Source organism: Vicugna pacos, chromosome 12 (assembly GCF_048564905.1).
Source record: "Vicugna pacos chromosome 12, VicPac4, whole genome shotgun sequence".
Classification (NCBI taxonomy): domain Eukaryota; kingdom Metazoa; phylum Chordata; class Mammalia; order Artiodactyla; family Camelidae; genus Vicugna; species Vicugna pacos.
The window spans coordinates 26,141,935-26,159,547 of NC_132998.1; the positions used below are offsets into that span (position 1 = coordinate 26,141,935).

General features: G+C 47.5%; 1 protein-coding gene across 3 annotated transcripts in view; it reads right to left on the reverse strand.

The window, feature by feature from the left end:
- Positions 1-17,613, reverse strand: part of ABTB3 (ankyrin repeat and BTB domain containing 3) — a 320,336-nt gene that overhangs the window by 32,027 nt on the left and 270,696 nt on the right. For 2 of the 3 annotated variants that reach the window (XM_072973060.1, XM_072973058.1), the window contains 7 exons: positions 13,192-13,357; positions 11,014-11,103; positions 8,960-9,061; positions 6,909-7,002; positions 6,653-6,788; positions 5,745-5,965; positions 4,118-4,296 (listed from right to left, as the gene is read on the reverse strand). In XM_072973060.1, the coding sequence (XP_072829161.1) occupies positions 4,118-4,296; positions 5,745-5,965; positions 6,653-6,788; positions 6,909-7,002; positions 8,960-9,061; positions 11,014-11,103; positions 13,192-13,357 (988 nt within the window). The remainder of the gene's footprint in view (positions 1-4,117; positions 4,297-5,744; positions 5,966-6,652; positions 6,789-6,908; positions 7,003-8,959; positions 9,062-11,013; positions 11,104-13,191; positions 13,358-17,613) is intronic. The other variant, XM_072973059.1, reaches the window with a different exon arrangement.

A 17,613-nucleotide genomic window follows, 5' to 3' on the forward strand; every position in this document is an offset into this window, starting at 1 on the left:
CCTCAGTTAAAAAAAGTGGGGAAAAAAACCCTAAGAAAGTTTATAAACCATAAAAGGTAACCCCCCCCCCCACATAGCTCATGTCTCACTCTTGTCTAAAACCTCCTGTGGTGTTGCATTCAGTGCACATGGAGGGAAACCCCAACTTTCCACCATGGAGAAAGACCCCATGCAATCTGATTTCATCTCCTACACTTTCTCTTGTGTCCCACTGCTTCCATCACATCACCTTCCTCCTGCTGTCCCAGCACATCAACATGTTCCCACCAAGAGCTTTTAGCTCCTGCACTTCTCCCACTTGGAATGCTTTTGTTCCAGACCTCTGTGTGGCTGGAGGTTTTCCTCACTTACCTGGTTGTTCAGATACTACCTCCTCTAGGAGACCTTTCTTACCATTCTGTCTACATTAGATCTTGCCTGCCCCACCTCCCATTGTTCAAGTTCATTTCTTTTTGAAGTATTTATCATGCTTTAAGTCTCTTTCGCAGATTTATTTTCCTTGCTTACTGTGTGTCTGACCCTCCCCTGGACACAGTAAGCTCCTGGAGGATAAAGAACATCCCATCACCAGGACAGCATAGTGGGTACTCATGACAACAGAATGAATAAATGCCCAGAAGAATTATATGTGGGAGAGATGGGTCAGGAGCTCTCTTTAAACAGATGTATTTTAAAAAATGACTGTAGAGGGGTGGGACATATAGCTCACTGGTAGAGTGTGTGTTTAGCATGTACGAGGTCCTGAGTTCAATCCCACTACCTCTATAAACAACGACAACAACAAAACTGTATTGTTCTACTCCTGGAGAAATCTAGAGACACTGAATTCTTTTAAAGGTAAAATTTAGAAGTAGGGGCAAAAAAGCACATCTGCAAGTAGTTTTCAAGTAATGTATGACTGACCATGAGTCAAGGACGGGGAGAAGGCATCACTTCACTTTACAGGACAGCTGTATTGCTGTGTGTTGACCATAAAGTGAATTTATTTATGGGACTTCTATATTCTTATCCATTACTCTGATACAACCAGGTATTCATTCACACAGAACAGCAGACACGATTTGAACAGGAATCCATTTGTAGAGGGAGAAAGAACAATGCTGGCCAGTTAGGTGATGTAAGGCCACTACTGTCCTCCAATAGGGCACTTTCTGAGGGCAGAGCTTTGCAGCACTTTGTCAACTCTCTGAGTTTCTATACCACCATCTCTTTACGGTCTTTTGACCACAGGAATATCACCAGGCTTGGGGAATGCTTGACTTCACACTGCAACCATGGGAAATTGATCACTGATTCAAACCCCTGACCCCGGCCAACCGCCAACCGCCCACAGCGGACCCTGTACATGATGTGTAATACCACATTTCACCAGTAGGGGCTGCCATTAATTCCACCATAAGGGCAAACCTGACTGGAACGCACCGTTTTTCAGAGACTGTCCCCTTCGGACAAGGAGCTGCCCTTACCCTGCCCCAGGCTTCCCCTATTCTCCAGGATCAGTACAGCTGACTGGGAGTAGCTCTAGTCCACATCTCCTGGCAAAGGCCCCTCCCTTCCTCTCTACCTACAGCTGCTGCTGTCAGAGCTGTTGGCTGCCCTTTGGTGGGTAGTGGCTGAGTGGGGCTTAAGGGAACTGCTGGGGTACTAGCAATGCTCTGTCTCTCAGTCTGGGTACTGATCACATAGGTAAGTTTACCTTGTGAAAATTCATTAGGCTCTATAGTTATGATCTGGGCACTTTTCTGATGTATGTCATACTTCAAAATAAAGTTTACTTAAAACCTCTGTAGATGAAATATCCTTAATATATAGGATGTCTTAGTAATTTCTGGAATCCCCACTATAGCCTAAAGAAGGGAAAAAAAAAAAACCAAACCAAAAACCAATTAGAACACCCTGGGAACAGACTGAGCAATGTTTTTCATTAAGGTAGTTTCTCAGGTAATTTCAGGCCTTACTTATTTCTTTTCAAGTTATGGAGTCGGGGGTGGGGGTTGAGGGGTGAGGGGCAGGGAGAGTTTGGTTTTGAAATGTTTCCAGCAGGTTTTGCTCTTTGTTCAATCGCTGAGACTCATTACCCAAAGGGCTGGCACACCTGCTCCCATTTTGGTCTCAGTGGGGCTTGATAGCAAGCATAAATCCAACCCTAGGGGCCCCAGAGACTCTGGGGCTAGTGAGAACTTCTAACGCCACTAGCTGTGGACCCCAGGCCAGGTGCTGCAAGGCTCAGAAAGCAGAAGGGTGTGTTTTCTGCTGTGGGGCCACTCCTGCTGTCTGGAGAAGGCTGCTCCATGCTCCCCACTCTCCACTTTTGGTAGCTTGTTGGCCAAACTTGGCAAGAGAACCCATGCTGCCCTTTTGGTTCAGAGGCCTATTTCCTTTAGACTTCACAGTCTCCACTGTCTTGGAGGGACCCCAGAGTTCTGCAAAGCCTCTTCTGGGGCAAAGGGATAAGAGGCTGGTGCTGGCGCTAGACTGCCTGGGTTCAATCCCAGCTCTGCCACTTACCAGCTGTGTGACTTTGGGCAAGTGAGTCACCCTCTCTGTGCCTTGGTCTCCTCATCTGTTAAATGGGGAATAAGAACAGTACCTCCTTCAAAGATTGCTTGTGAGGATTAAATGAGTTATCCTTATAATATGCTAAGAATAGTTCCAGGCATATAGTATATATATAATATATATTTTAGCTTTAAAAAATCCTCATTTGTATCTTGATATCATTCATTACAGAAGGGGTCTGAGGCCAGAGAGTTTGGGAAATGCTTCATCGACTTTGTGAATGAGGGTATTCAGGCTGTGGTAGAGATATTCGGGTAACTCAGTCCTGAAGTAGGGGAGCCAATATTCAGCCTGTTCACAGGTTGCTATTCACAACTGGTTGTCATCTGGGCTGCAATGGGGTGTTAAATATTTTGATATCATCCCTGCTTAAAAACACCCCTGGGAAATACTGGAGGTCCCACCTCCCTTGGTGAGGCCATTTTTATGACGGAGATCACTTGTAAAGCACTTATTAAGGGGCAGGGACAATTGATTCATTGTATCTTTACAACCACCCTAAGAGGTTAATACAATTACTGTCTCCATTTTCAGGTGGGGAAACTGAGGCAGAAGGAAGTTAGGTAACTTGACTAGGTCACAAGGCTAGTAGGTGGCAGAGTCAGGTTTGAATCCCTGCAGTTTAGTTCCAGAGTCCATGCTCTCAACCACTGTGCTACACTGTCCCATGTGGCCCACTGAGAAGCCCTGGGGTATGTGATGGTGGCCCACAAACTCCTCAGAGCCTCTCAGGCAGATGGGTCCCCCTGGTGCTGCCATGGCTGTAGTGGTGGGACATTTGCCACGGTCTCCTCCTGCCCTTGGCTCTCCCTGCCCCGGGATGGCTGGGGGATGGTCACAGACACATGCCCATTCTCACAGTTCTCCACTGACACACACATGCAACACACTGCGTGGCCCACCAGCAGGACTGGATGTCCATATGGAATCGCCAAACACGTGACCCTGAAGAGATTTTTTTTTTTTTCAGAGCTGATCTCCTAAGAGCCCTCCTGTTCTGAAGGGGCTGCAGCATTTCCCGTTGCTGAGAGTGTAGTGTAAGCAGGAATTCGGAGGCTCCTTGGATCCTCTGACCTGAAAAGCCTTCTCAGGGCGTGGCCTTCCAGGGACCTTGGCAGGGTCAGCATCCTGTTGATCCAGGGAGCTGCACCCATTTTTTTTTCCAACAGATTCCTAACGTCCATCCAGCACCTCAGTGACACCTTCTCTGACCGTCTCACACCCCTCAGAGCTTGTGCCATCCCACTGTTTCACAAACCACCTCAGATGTCCCTGGGGCACACATGTGGGCTTTAGCTCCCCAGCTTTCACGCATGTTCCCTGGGTTGGAAGATACCTTTTACTCTGTCCCATGTGCCCAAATGCCTTGGGATATAACAGGCCCCGAGCAAGTGGCTGCCCCACAAATGGCTGCACGAATAGCTGGGGTACAACTGCACCAGTGCAGCGACTGCAGGGCTCCTACCAGTGGGCAGGGCCAGGCCCAGGGAGCACTGGGATAAGAACCTTCGGCCTTGCTCTCTGCCCACAATCACAACGGCCTCGGGCCCCCACGTACCTTGCTCGCTTTCAAGATCTCGAACATTAGGGGCAGGCCCTGGGTGATGAGCTCCTCCGTGTACTCTTCCTCCTGAATGGTCTTAAACTCCTTTAACAGGCACTGAATGAGAGGCCTACGGTGCTGCTGGAAGGCGATCCGCAAAGACTCCAGCCATGTGTGCAGGGTCCATGGGACACCTGGAAATGAGGAGAGTGGGTGGGGAGGGGAGGGCAGGGCAAAAAACAACCAGAGGAGAAGACATGTTTTTATCTGGAAGCTGGCTTTTTCTGGGGACATTTCCAAATTATGAGACCAAGAGACCAATTTTCAATGAAGTATTGGTTTTATTCCCCACAAAGACTTGCAGAAGTTGAAATTAAAGGTTGTAATTCGATTCCCTTAACTATGAGAGTGTCCAGTTCTGCATGCTACTCATATTATCAGGGGCTGCATTTTATAAGATATAATCATTGTGTAGAACACTGAAATTATAATGCACACTCTTTATGCAGATTGCATTCTTCTGATTTCTGACTTCCTTCACCTCCATTCCTTCTACATCCTGTACCTAGAGTTTAGTGCTGGTGAAGCCCACGGGTGGACCTCACCACCTGCTGCTCTGGCCAGGGTGGATACTGACATCTGAATATGAAGACACAGGAGGATACCGCTGCTGCTCCCGTGTGCAAAACCACATTTCCACCTGCAGGCACTTCATCAGGTCTTCCTCTCCTAATAGAAACCTATCCAGCAGCTGATTGCTGTGATTTGCTTCTCCCCTCTCTCAGTGAGGCACTCACTACTGTTTATAACAAGCACACTACTCAGAATCTCGAATTCATAATCATGCTAAACAGGATCCCAGGGCAATTGCATACAGGTCCCACATACTAAACAGCCACCCTCCAAGAGAGGCCTGTTTCCAGAACAGCATCAGGGGCCCCTCTTCAGGGCCTCAGCCTACCTTGACCTGCCACGCCCTGTGTTGACAGCCCCTGTTCCGTCCTGCTGTTCCCCTGCCAGGGCTAGCACCACTAGACAGGTGAAGGTCGCCCTAACCTGTTCCCCAGACACATGGAGGAGATGGCCCTGGGCTAGCTCACTCAAGGAAGAGCCACCCTTCACTCTTCCTGAGAGTGGCTTTACCCCTGAAGCTCAGTGGGTGGAGCCCTGCTTGGGAAGGGACGCCCTCTTCTTAGCTGATGCCCGCTCTGGTTCCTGGATTTGGGTGCTCTAAGGCAGCGATTCCCCAACCACTGGGAACCACCTGGGATGATTGTTAAATATAAAGATTTCCAGCCTTTATCCATCCAGACCTTCAACAGAAGAGCCTCTGGGTGTAGGGCCTGGCAATCTGTATTCAGACAAGTTCCCCAGGTGATTCAAATTCCTAACTCAGGGTCCAGAGTTTGGGAATCGTGGAAAGGTGAGCTAAAGATGGGACTTTGGGGCTGGTGGGATGCTGCTGTCTATGGGGATGGTGTGGGCATCATAGCTGGGAAGTGCTCCAGTCAGCAAATGAGAAGTTCCCTGGGCCACGTGGGGTGTGTGCACGTGTGTGTGTCTGTGTGTGTGTATGTGTATATGAGAGACCTGCAGCTGGGCGGTGGCGCCATGCCCAGCAGTGTAGGGTCCCCAGACTGACCTATGCTTCTGATATCAATTGTGACATCCACGTAGCCATGCTCAGCGCTGTGATACATGGCCTCCCTCAGGGCTCTGAGTTTGGCCTTGCTGTTGCGGCTGGCACACAGGGGGGGCGGGGCTGTCTCCGCCAGGTCAGTCCCCTCGGCCAGAATCTCCTCCAGGGACAGGATATCACTCTTCTCCTTCTCTGGCTGAGCGAGCAGTTTGCGGAACACATTCCTGTCAATCATAAACCCAGAGAGGAAGACACTCAGAGAGGCAAGGGCTGTGCCAGGGCGGGGGTGGGGTGGGGGAGCGGGGAGACACTCACTTGGGACAAGTGGCAACAGGGCCAACTCCGGGGTGGTGGTTTCGGAGGCCTGGTCATGAGCATTACGTCTTGTGGGTGGAGCAGACAGTGGGGCACGACTGGCTGTGTTTCCTTGAGGACAACTTGGAGCTAGGTGCTTTCCTCAAATATCTAGAAGGTTCTGGAACTCTGCTCTTTTAACTGTCCACCTGTAGTCCCCACATCATGAATTTGCTTTACTTGGGGTTATGTGTAATAAAATCTGAGGGGGTAAATCCTGAAGGAAACGCAGATGGGAAGTAGCCAAATATGAGGGGTTTTATTATTTTTTAAAATGGACTCCTCACTTCATGACGGGGGTGTGATGTGCTCTGACCAATAATGGCGAAGAGTGACATCTCTGTGAGGGGAAATGGATAGGAATGGATGAAACAAGCCAATCCTGCATGAAGGTGGCTCTCACCAGAAGTCTGGCAGTTAAGATCACTGGCTGGCCCCGGGGCTGGACTGCCTCTGGGCCCCACATCCAGAGATGTAGTGGGTCTGGGGTAGGCCTGGAATCTGCATTTTTAACAAGCACCACTTGGGACCTTGTGGCTTGGCCCATCCTAGCCTACCTGTGTCCGTGGGCTGCAGCCTGGCTGAAAGAGTTCATATCACCCTGGGGGGTGGTAGAAATTCCATTCCTGTACATGGTTCCTATCAGGGGGTCCGCGCCACGCTCCAACAGCAAACTAACCAGCTCAAAATTTCCTGCAAGCCCAGAGAAGGGGGTTTTATAAGAGAATAAAGCAAATACACAGTCAGTCACAGACACATCAAGGACCAAGGTGGTGGAGCCCCTTGGCCGGGATGAATATCAGCAATCCTTACCTACGGCAGCTGCAAGCTGGAGGGGCGTTTCTGAGTAGTTCTCCTCGCCATGCTCCACAGAGCCCTCCACCTTGGCCCCAGCATCCAGGAGGAGCTGCAGAGGAAGAGTGGCCATTGAGATGTTTAAAGGACACGCACATGAGGAGATGTTAAGAAAAGCTGGTGGAAATCAGTGTGATGCCAGTGTTCCTGCCCTCCCTCTGGGTCAGTGACCACGTGCACAGGGTGAGGGCAACTGCACCTCAGAGGATGAACTGAGAGCCTCTTGTATCTTCTAGAACCTTGGATCACTCAAAGTGTGGTCCACGGACAGTAGCACCAGCATCGCCTGGGAGCTTGTTAGAGATGCTGGCTCTCAGGCCCCACTCCAGACCAAATGAATGAGAATCTGCATTTTAACAAGTTCTTCAGGTGATTTATATGTACATTAAAGTTTCTAGAAGCACTGAGCTAGAAGCTCATGGCACAGAGTACAGGAGGACTCCCTTTTGGAGTTGGTGACACGAAGCCTCGGAGGGCATTAGTGGAGTCTCAGAACCACAGAATCTCAAGAGTTCCGAAGGACTCTGGGGACCACCTGGGCCAACCAGGGCAAGGAATCCCTTCTAGAACACCCTGGATGGCTCTAAGGACAGCTAACCAAATGCTAAGTTTCCTGGCCAGCAAGATCAGTGAATACAGTGGCAGAGTGAGCTGCCAGGAGTGTTGCTTCATATGACTCCATTCTGTGCATTCTCTAAGATAATCAGGCTTCTTAAAAATGGAGATTCTGTCCATGTATGCTCTCACTCACAGTGAATGTGCTGTCAGCACTGCTCATGTAAAATGAGAGGGAAACATTTGCCTTCTTAACCATCTGTCCAGGCCTACTCGAGGGCACAGTCAGGAAGGGGCTGCCTACTTGGCATTCCATGGTGTGCGCACCTGCAGTGGAGAGGTGACCTTCTGCTTGGCTTTGTTTGGCTGCCTGCGGATCCTACTCCTGGTTTAAAGGCTGGGGATGCCACTGCATGTTAAGGGATGGCATTTGTGTCTACTAGGCCATACTTTGACCCCTTCTTTCTTAGATTCCTCCACTAGGAGTGGACCGATCATGATGTCCTACAGGCAGAAGCCAGCTCTCGGTACGAAAGTCACACACTCAACTTCCTGAAACACAACTTTGGATCTGTCTTAAGGATTCCCCTGACCTAGGAAGCAACAAAGGATTCCTATGGAACTCCAACATTGCCTAGTGGTCCCTAGTACACTATTTTCTGCTCTACATGATTCTAAGAGGCTTGGACCACATAGAAGGAGATGACTTTCTGATATGCCTAAAGCTCAGCACTCACTGTGGGACCAGGTGTGGTCAGGGACCTGGATGCCGATCTCTTTTTTTTCCAACTAAGTGAAGACCAAGTTTAAGATCTGAAATATACTGAATAGTTACTCATTGAATACCAACTCTACAACAGCCAGAGAAGGTGCAAGCAAAACACACTTACGTGCCCAAAGGACTGTGGATGAGGACATCTCTCCATACTCGGGGAGCTGTTTCAGAAGACACACGTGAAGACCCTACACTACCCTATTGGATGGGATTCTCCATAAGTGGGATCCAAGCAAGTGTCTTTCGGAATTGCTTCCTTGGTGATTTGGATGCTTCTTTGCACTGGTTGGAAACCACTAGACTCTATGCAAATATGGGGCACATCTACGGGCAGGCTCTAAGGTCTCATACCAGCCAAGTCATATGTTCATGTCACAAGCAAAATCCACAAAATCATAGCTCAGGCCCCACCCCCGAGCAACTGGGAACAACTTGGTAGGTTTGCCACTCTGCGTGTGAGGCTGCATGTGGGTATGTGATAAGTTCATATTGGTTAAGGCCAGGTCATATAGGTCATTATATATAATATTTTCATTCATATGATATGAATGTGCTACATTTAATTGCAATTAACCAATATGAATCTCTTAGGGAATATGCATGCTGGGAGAGTTGCAGATTTGCATAATGGAAGAGGTAAAATTAAAGGTCAGATGTGGATAGGGAAATATGTTAATACCTGAACTACAGGAATATGTCCATGCAACACAGCAAAAGTCAGAGCCGTCCAATGGCGGGTCTCGGGGTGGACGGATGGATATTTATGAGGAGTACTGACAACCTATAAACAAATTGAAGTTATTTTCAAAATGTGACCTTGACAATACTTAGACTAGCAAATCTGACCTATCTGTGGCTGGGCACATAGGCTAGAGATGTACAAAAGGACATCCTGGAAGGTGCCTTAGGAAATGTTGGCAATTCAGGGTAGTGACTTTATGTCTTCCACGCATAACAGGGATTCCTTTGCTTCTCATCTGAAGAGTTAACTGGATGACATCTGACCACCTCTAAGGTGACTCAGAGAATATGTAATGGTGGCTACAATGAGCCAGCTCCCCTGCCTGTCTCTTCTTTCTGCTTAAGGGAGGGTGGTGCTTCTGAGAGCTACAGGTTGTGACAGTGTGACATGCCACTACCATCACACCCACACCTTTAGGGGAAATTCTTGGCAGTGGCAAACCCCAGGCAAGGGGAGGTCTGCTTCAAGCTTTCAAGCCAAGCAAGACTACCACCCATCTGATGGAGAAACATCATCATCTGGTCACAGCTCACTCCACATTGTTCTCATTTCACTCTTCTGCTGGCTTCCTGGTTGACAAGGACCTTCATGCTACTGGAAATCTAGGCACAAATCTTCCCTGGGTGCACCACAAGTGAGCAGTCTGATACCAGTCTTTCCATATAGGGGCCTCAAAACATCCCAGGCCAAGAGAGAGGTGGCAGGACAGCTGAAGGCTGGGGTCCTGCAGGATTGGTACCTACACATGGCTTTTCTCCCAAACATTCCTGAGGCCATAGAACTAAGATACCTGCTTCATTTAGAGCAGTTGAGTTCACTAATCACTAGCCAGGGGAAGACCTTGAGCTGGGAGCTATGGGATGGGCTAGAGGATCAGAGGATCCCACCAAGACCCAAAGCTGGGAGCCCCTGTAGGGGTCTGCACGATGCTTGGAGATTCATAGCAGGGAAAAAAATCCCTGATACTTGAAACTTACAAGATCCAAATGGTTCTGGATCCAAAACCATGTCTATTGCCTGTTTTCCTCAGATGAATATAAAGCTCACTAATTAAAACACACACACATACACACACACAGTACTGAGACTACAAAAGCATCTAATTTTTAACTGAAAAAGTTTCCTGGGGTTGCTGAGTTAGGACTGCAACCTGTCAATCTTCCCAGACTCTGAGACTGACAATATTAGGCTGCTGGAGACAGTGGGTCTTAAGACAGCATAGAACATGTATGGTCAAAAAGCGTGATTTCACCTATTACAAGCATTGAGTGGGGGAACCAATATTAACTGAGTCCTAAACTGATGTTACACTCTGTATTTATCTATTCCAACAACTCTGTGAGATGGGTGCAATTATTCTCTCATTTTGCAAATGGGAACACTGGGGCTCAGAAAGGTTAAATGACTTGCTCAAGCAGACAAGCAAGTTACTAAGACTCAGCAGTTTCAGAATTTGAAGCCGCATGTCAAATTCTAAAGCCTGTGGGGGTATACTTTCCACTATACCACACTGCCTCACTTTGCGATTAGCTTTAAGACCTGTGGCTTCAATTGGTCAGGGAGGTGAGCCAATCAGGATTGGGTGGGGAAGGGTGGGAGATCTGGGGGAGCTACACCTTAGCTCAAGGATATGGGCCAGCTTTGTATTTGGCAGAGGAAAGGCAGATGGCTCAGGAGAGCTCTCTCTGTCCCGTCCGGGAAGGAATGGGTCAGCAGGAAGAATCAGAGACTCAGTACAGCTAAGCCAAGGGAAAAGCTGGTGCCCCCTGCAGCTTCATTGGTTGTTTTTACATGAAGCATGCTTGCAGGCAGCTCCTTGGAGTTTGGTTGGGCTGAGGCCTCAGGATGGAGGAAATGCAACAGCTGATCTGACCTATTTGCTGGACTGAGCACCCTCAGCGGTGGCTCTTGGGAGAAAAAGCCCCCCTCTCTTTGCTCGCTTTTCCTGGAGACTGCCAGGCCAGGGGCCCTGCAGCACTCTGCACCCTCACCTCCACATTCAGGTCAGCTCCGGCATCCAGCAGCATCTGAACCATCGCCTCGTCCCCACGGACGCAGGCGTACATCAGGGGGGTCATGCCCTGCAATGAGTTAAAAACCAGAGAATGGAGAAGGTTTACAATGTGGGTGTGCCACTCAGGGATAACAAAAGGAACATCTTACTCGAGTGAAGGAGGCTTTGCTTGTTCTCAAAATCCAGCATGAAAAAGTAGATGTACAGCCCTATGATGATGTGTTAAGGTCACAATCCTCCATATTTTGAAAACCAAAATAGAGGCAAGAAGGGAACATAAATTGCCCTTTGTTTTGCATTTATTTTTGCTTAAGTTGGAAGATTTTCATTTGTCTGTCTTAGGGTGCAACAGATCTAAGAATGCTTGCTAAAACAAGAGGCTGATTTCAATGGAAAGCTCTGAGGAACTTTCTGGATTCTACAATATCAGCCTTAAGCTATCTAATTGGTAAACACTGTTTCCTTGATATTTTCTCTTTTACAATATAACACTTTGCTCTGTATAAGCTGCTGGTCAGTGTCAAGGGAAATTGGATGCCTCTGAGTATGTCCAACACCACATCTGCCTTGACGAATATGTACAAGCAAAAGGCAAGTGAATGAGGAGTGGCTTTTAGGAATTCCATATTTGCCCCTGATTCTTGCTTATTACGAACAAAGTACTACAATCAACAAAAGGAAGGATTTTTCAATAAACAGTGTTGTGAAGGCAGCTATTTGGGAAAATGTTCAAATTAGAGCCTTATCTCATACACCAAAATCATTTCTAGTTTGATTAGACATATAGAGAAAAAAATTAAAACCATAGGAGACATCTAACTGGATCCATTTCCAGGCATAAAAGTAATGGAAGAAATCACAAAAGAAAATTATTACAACATTGAGAACATAAAATTGAAAACATAAACAAAACTGAGGTAAACAATAAATTGAGACATCTGTCACATTATAACAAAGTGTTATATGCCTAATGTATAAAGAGCTCTTCTAAGTAAAAAAGAAAAACAATTAAGCTCCAATGAAAAATAAGAAAAAGATAAGTAAAAGATTTATAGTGAACACAAATAATTGGAGAGTGTGCATGAGGAAACAGTCTCTGGGAAAGTAATTTGAGGTGGAAAATCTTATGCATTTAAGCCATAAGATGCATTTAAGCCACTATTTCCACTTTAAGAATTTTTCCCTAATGAAATAATCAAAGATTTGAACAAAGACTTGTTTAAGTATATTTTCTAAGCATTATTGATATAAGTAATTAGAAGCAACCTAAGTATCCAACAACTGAGGATGGTTGGCAGAATAAATAATATGACCATTTTATGTAGCCATTAAAAGTGATTTTAATGCAAGGATATTTAATAATATTGCAAGAAACTTTAATACAAAATATTGAAAAAAGCAAGATATAATAAATCTCTGTTTTAAAAATATAATATGTGTGTGTACTGGGGCTCCTTGGTGTTGCTCAAGAAAACTATTAGCTGTTATCCCTTCCTTGGAACTTGCTGCATGAGCTGCCCATGTGAGAAGAGGCTCCATCTGTTCCTCTGACCTTCCTTCCAGGGCTCACATGGAAAACTGCTGTTTGTTTGCTCTGTCCGTGACATCTTCACCCACACACGGTGTCTCCCCAGTAGACACACAAGCCTCTCCCTGCCTCTCTCTGAGGTGCCTCCCAGGGTCCCTCAGAATGACTTTTGTGTATCTTAAACATACCCTGAAAGTCTGGTGATAATCTGCCTGGACTTGTTCTGTGATGCAGTCACAGACAGGCAGGCAGAGAACTAATTTTAACTATGCCAAAAAAAGGACTTGAAGGACACATGCTAAATATAAATGATGGTTATTTAGATGATGGCATTATTTCCTTCTGGCATAGGCCTATTTTTCTCTATTTTTCCATTTCAGCTGCAGTGATCACATGCAACTTCTATAAACATGAATAAGGGTATTTTTATAAGATATTTAAAAAACTTAAAAAAAAAAAAGTAAAGAAAAAACTTAAAAAACCCCAAAAAACAACCAAAAAACCCACCCTAATTCACCAGTAGGGGGAGCCTCTGTCCAGTGCCTACTGTTTTCATCTTGCCCTGGGGTGGTGCATGTGGTGGAGGTGAAGGGGGGGTCCTGCTCAGACACTTGGAGGACCCTGTACCTGTTCACTCATGGTGTTGATCCCATCGGGCCCCAGAAGAGCCACTGCTTGCTTCACCAGGTCTGTCCGTCCACAGTTCAGCATCCGGAAACCGAGGTCCTGCTTAAACTTGGCTTCGATGGCCACTGCATCCAGCTTCCGAGAAGCACAAAAGCAGTCGTCAGCCCTAAGGAAGGGAGAGATGGTCAGCTGGGCACAGCAGCTTCCCCAGGGACTGGTTCTTGAGGGCCACAGGAGTTAAGAAGCACCGAGGAGACTTCCATTTGTGTCTCATGTCAGTTGCCTGTTTCTAGGCTCCACTTAGAACAGGAATATCCCTTAATCTTCCATCCTTTATAACTGCTGTTTATCTGTCTTGTCTCTCTGTGCTCCCACAGCTTACTGAGCCAAGAATAATGGCTAATGTTTACTGAAAGTTTACTATGGGCTAGGCACTCTGCTAAACTCTCTACATAAATTAATTCTTTCACTCCCCACATAACCCCAAGAGGTAAATACTATCATAACCATCTTTTTTAACCCATAAGGGACTTGCCCAAGGTCACAGCCAGCCAGCAGTGGAGCTGGGATGTGAGCCAAGGCAGTCTGTGCAGAGCTGGCCTGGGTAGCTACTGTGTCACCCCGTCCTCCCATCATAGCACATACTTATTTGCTTCTTTCCTTGTCTGACTTCCCCTCTAGGCTGGCGACTTCTGGGAGCAGGGACCTTGCCTACTGAGTCTCTGTACCCCAGTGCCAGATAGCACACAGAACATGGAGGTGTTAAAAATGTTAGCTGAATGAACACAGAATTGCTGGATTTTCTACTTTTAAAGTAGAAGCAGGGCAGAGACTTGGCAGGATGATATGAGAGTACAAGTGGTGAAATGCATGGAAAACTAACTGGTCAGCTGGGTGCAGTGAGCGAGGGGAGGGTTGGGTGGGGGAGAATCAACAGATTCAGGAAGTGGATACAAATTCCGCTTGTAAAGGATGTTACTTCCTTCTCACAGTGAACTGATCAGTCAGTTATTAAATCAAATCACCAAGCAATAGGTGTACCATGCCTGGAAGGGGAGAGGGTGCAGGCACTGGTCATGACAATGCTGTGTGGCAAACCCAAAGACTGGGGTGATCAGAGACACGCACCAAACAGAGCCTAGGGGATCCAGCAAGGCTTCCTGGGGGAGGTGACCCCTAAGCTGTGTCTTAAATAAGGAGATAGGACAGAAAGTAGAATTTGGAGCAGGGCTGGTATGAGCACAGGGATGGCGATGAGACATGGCTGGCTATGAGAGGTTATTTAGGGGGATTTTAGTGTTTCTGAGGCACAAACTTCCAGGCAGAGTGATAGAAGCTGGAGGGCAGGAAACTTTACTTAATCCTAAGGCTACAGACTTTATCCTTAAAAGTCACTGAAGGTTTCTAAGCAGGCAGGTATGGTTGGATGGCCAACTCTGGGAGAGTGTGGAGGACGGATTTGAGGGGAGCTGACCCTAGAAGGGGAAAGATGAGTTAGTGTTAAATGAACTGGCTGAATGGACAGAAGTCACTGCCCAAGTGAGAAGTGACAAGGGACTGCATGAAGGCAGTGGGCGCTAGAGTGCAGCAGAGGTCAGGGATTCCGATTTCTCTACCTACAGGTGCCCATTTCTCAGATGATGGCCCTTGCCTGGAGGCTGGTGAACCACATGCCCTTGCATCAGCTGGAGTCAGCACTGTCGCAGGAATATGTCCCTTCATATTCCTGCTCTTTGCAATTCTGAGCGTGGGAGCTCAGGAAAGGAGCCAGGGGTCCAGAAATCCTGGTTACATTCCTGCCTATAAACCCACTTTGCGGCATGATGAAGGATTCTGTTTGTGAGGAAACCACCTTCGTTTTTCTTGTTGGGGGAAGTGAGAGGGGCTACTGTTCTGAAAGTTTATGGCACTAGGGCTCCTGAGTACAGCTCGGGTGTAGGCGAGAGGACCTGATGGGTGTAGAACAGAGAGAGCCTCGGGAAGTGGGGGGGATGGGTATGCCCTTGACTCTGCGCTGGGTTCCTGATGTATCATTCATCTCTGTTGGCAGAGGAGCCTTGGTGGAAGGCTGTCCTGAAATAGGAACCCAGTCACAGGAGATGTTAGGGATCCTACAAGACAGTAGGAGTTTGCTTCTGGCCACCAGAGGGAGCTGATGCAGTGAAGATGGAATTCAGGGAAAGGATGCTTGGTATTGATCTAGGGTCTAATCTGCAAACATTCCTCGAACTGGGTATCATGCCAGGCCTCTGAGGGCCTATTTGTATGAGAGCCCTGGGAAGGACTAAGAATTTATTTAGGGGATCTGGACCTGGACTCTGGACTCAAAGATTAAGACTTTTTCATGGCAGTTGGGGGAGCCAAGACCACTCCAGTTGGAAGACTCTTCAGGGAAGCCTGAGAGCCCTAGGTGGGTGGAGGGAGGGCTGAAGGACTGGGTTCTGGCTTTAGACCATGGCATTAGCACCCAAGATGTGAACTTCTAGGTCAAAGGATGGGTCTGTGCACTAGGGCTTCTTGGTCCAGTTCATGGGAATTTTGACTTGGGATTCTTACAGCTATGGTTGTCAAATCTAGCAAATAAAAATACATTAGCAAATATTGCATGGAACAAACTTATACTACAACTTTACTCACTGTTCATCTGAAATTGAAATTTGTTTTTCAATTTTATATCTGGAAAGGGCAGAGCCACTTGCCATGATGTGAAAGGAACAGGAGGAGACATCATGGAACTCACTGAAGTGTAGACAGCACCCCTCTCTAGAGGAAAAGGGGAGACCCTTGGTGTGGTAGTGGGCCTCATGTAAGGGATCCATGGTTAAGGGAGATGCTTCAGGCAAAATGAACAGGACAGAGAGAAGCGGGTGAGAGCAACAGGAGGAGGTCCCAGGGCACACAGCACAGAGGCTTCCAGAGAGGGAGAGGTGGGGGTCTGCAGGTGTTGTACTGAGGTATCTGGAGCCACAATGAAGATGTGTGTGTGCAAATCTCAGGAAGGTATCAGATTTGACTAATTGTGAGGAAAGTCTTTCTTCTAACAGGCCTCTAACTAATTCTGGAAGGGGCTGCTTTGTGAGAAATCAAGAGCCTCCTTCTTGGGGAGCAGAGATGCTATGTATTATCACTGGCACTGAGTTTGCAATTTCCTCTCTCCTGTCTGTATCCAAGTCCTTTCTGCCATCCTCAGTGCTTGATCGACTCCCTCAGATAGGCATCTTTTTCTGGAGTCGAGTTAAATTCCACGTGACTGGGTGAATTTACAGAGGCGCCTCCTGTGTGTGGGCACCATGAGGGCGGTTTATGGAGGAGAGATCTAGACCCCACCCCGTGATCACTGAGTTCCCAGACTAGTAAACTGATAATTCCAGGAACATCAGGAGAAGTGGTTACCAGCTACAGAGGTCCTTGATTTTAATTAGAAAGAGAGAAATGGCAAGAAAATTACTGTCGCTAAGATGATGACGATGATAATGGTTATTATAGGACACCAACATTTACTGAATACTTACTATTGAAATCTGATTTTTCCCATAAACCAACTCACACAATCATCACAACAAACCCATCAGGCAGGTGTTATTAGGAGATCTGCTTCAGAGACAAGGAAACTGCCCAAGTCAGAGCTGGTAAACAGCGAGCCAGGATTTGACCCAGCTGATCTGACATCCCAGCCTGACCTCTCTCCGCAGGACCTGGCACTTCTCCATGGTGCTGGCATGCCCACGTATACAACTGCTGACCAGACCTAATCACTCGGATGTTTCTCAGATCGTCAACTTGAGCATGTCCAAAATGGAACTCCTTATTAACATGCCCACCCCCCACCCTCTCTCCCTGTCCTCCAGTCATCTCATCTCCACAAATGGTACCACCATCATCCCAGGTGCTCCGGCCAGAACCTTCTCTCACACTCATATCCATTCCACCAGCTGTTGATGTTGCCACCCACATCCCGAATTTCTAATCCATCCACTTCTCTCCACCTGCACTGCCCATACCCTGGTTCTAAACACGAGCATCTCTTGCCTAAATGAGTGCAGGAGCCTCCTAACTGGTCTTGCCACTTTCACTCTCCTTGCTATCCAAACCAGTCTCTGACACAAGGTAAAAGTGAGCTTAACACATCTACCATGCTCTGCCTCTGCTTAACAGCTTTCAGTGCCTTCCCATGTTCTGAGAATAGAGTCCAGCTCCCCATGCATGGCAGCTGGGCTCTGTGGGTGCGGGTTCCACTGTGCCCTCCAACACTGCCGTTTCTCCTTCACTCTGCACCAGTAGCTCATCTCATGCTGCTGACCCTTCCACTGGCCAAGGTCTTTCTAGCCTAGAGGAGACTTTACTCTTCCTGTTCCCTCTCACTGGGATGCCTTCCCCCTGGCTCTTTGCAGGGCTGGCTCCTTCTAACCCCTCAAGTGTGAG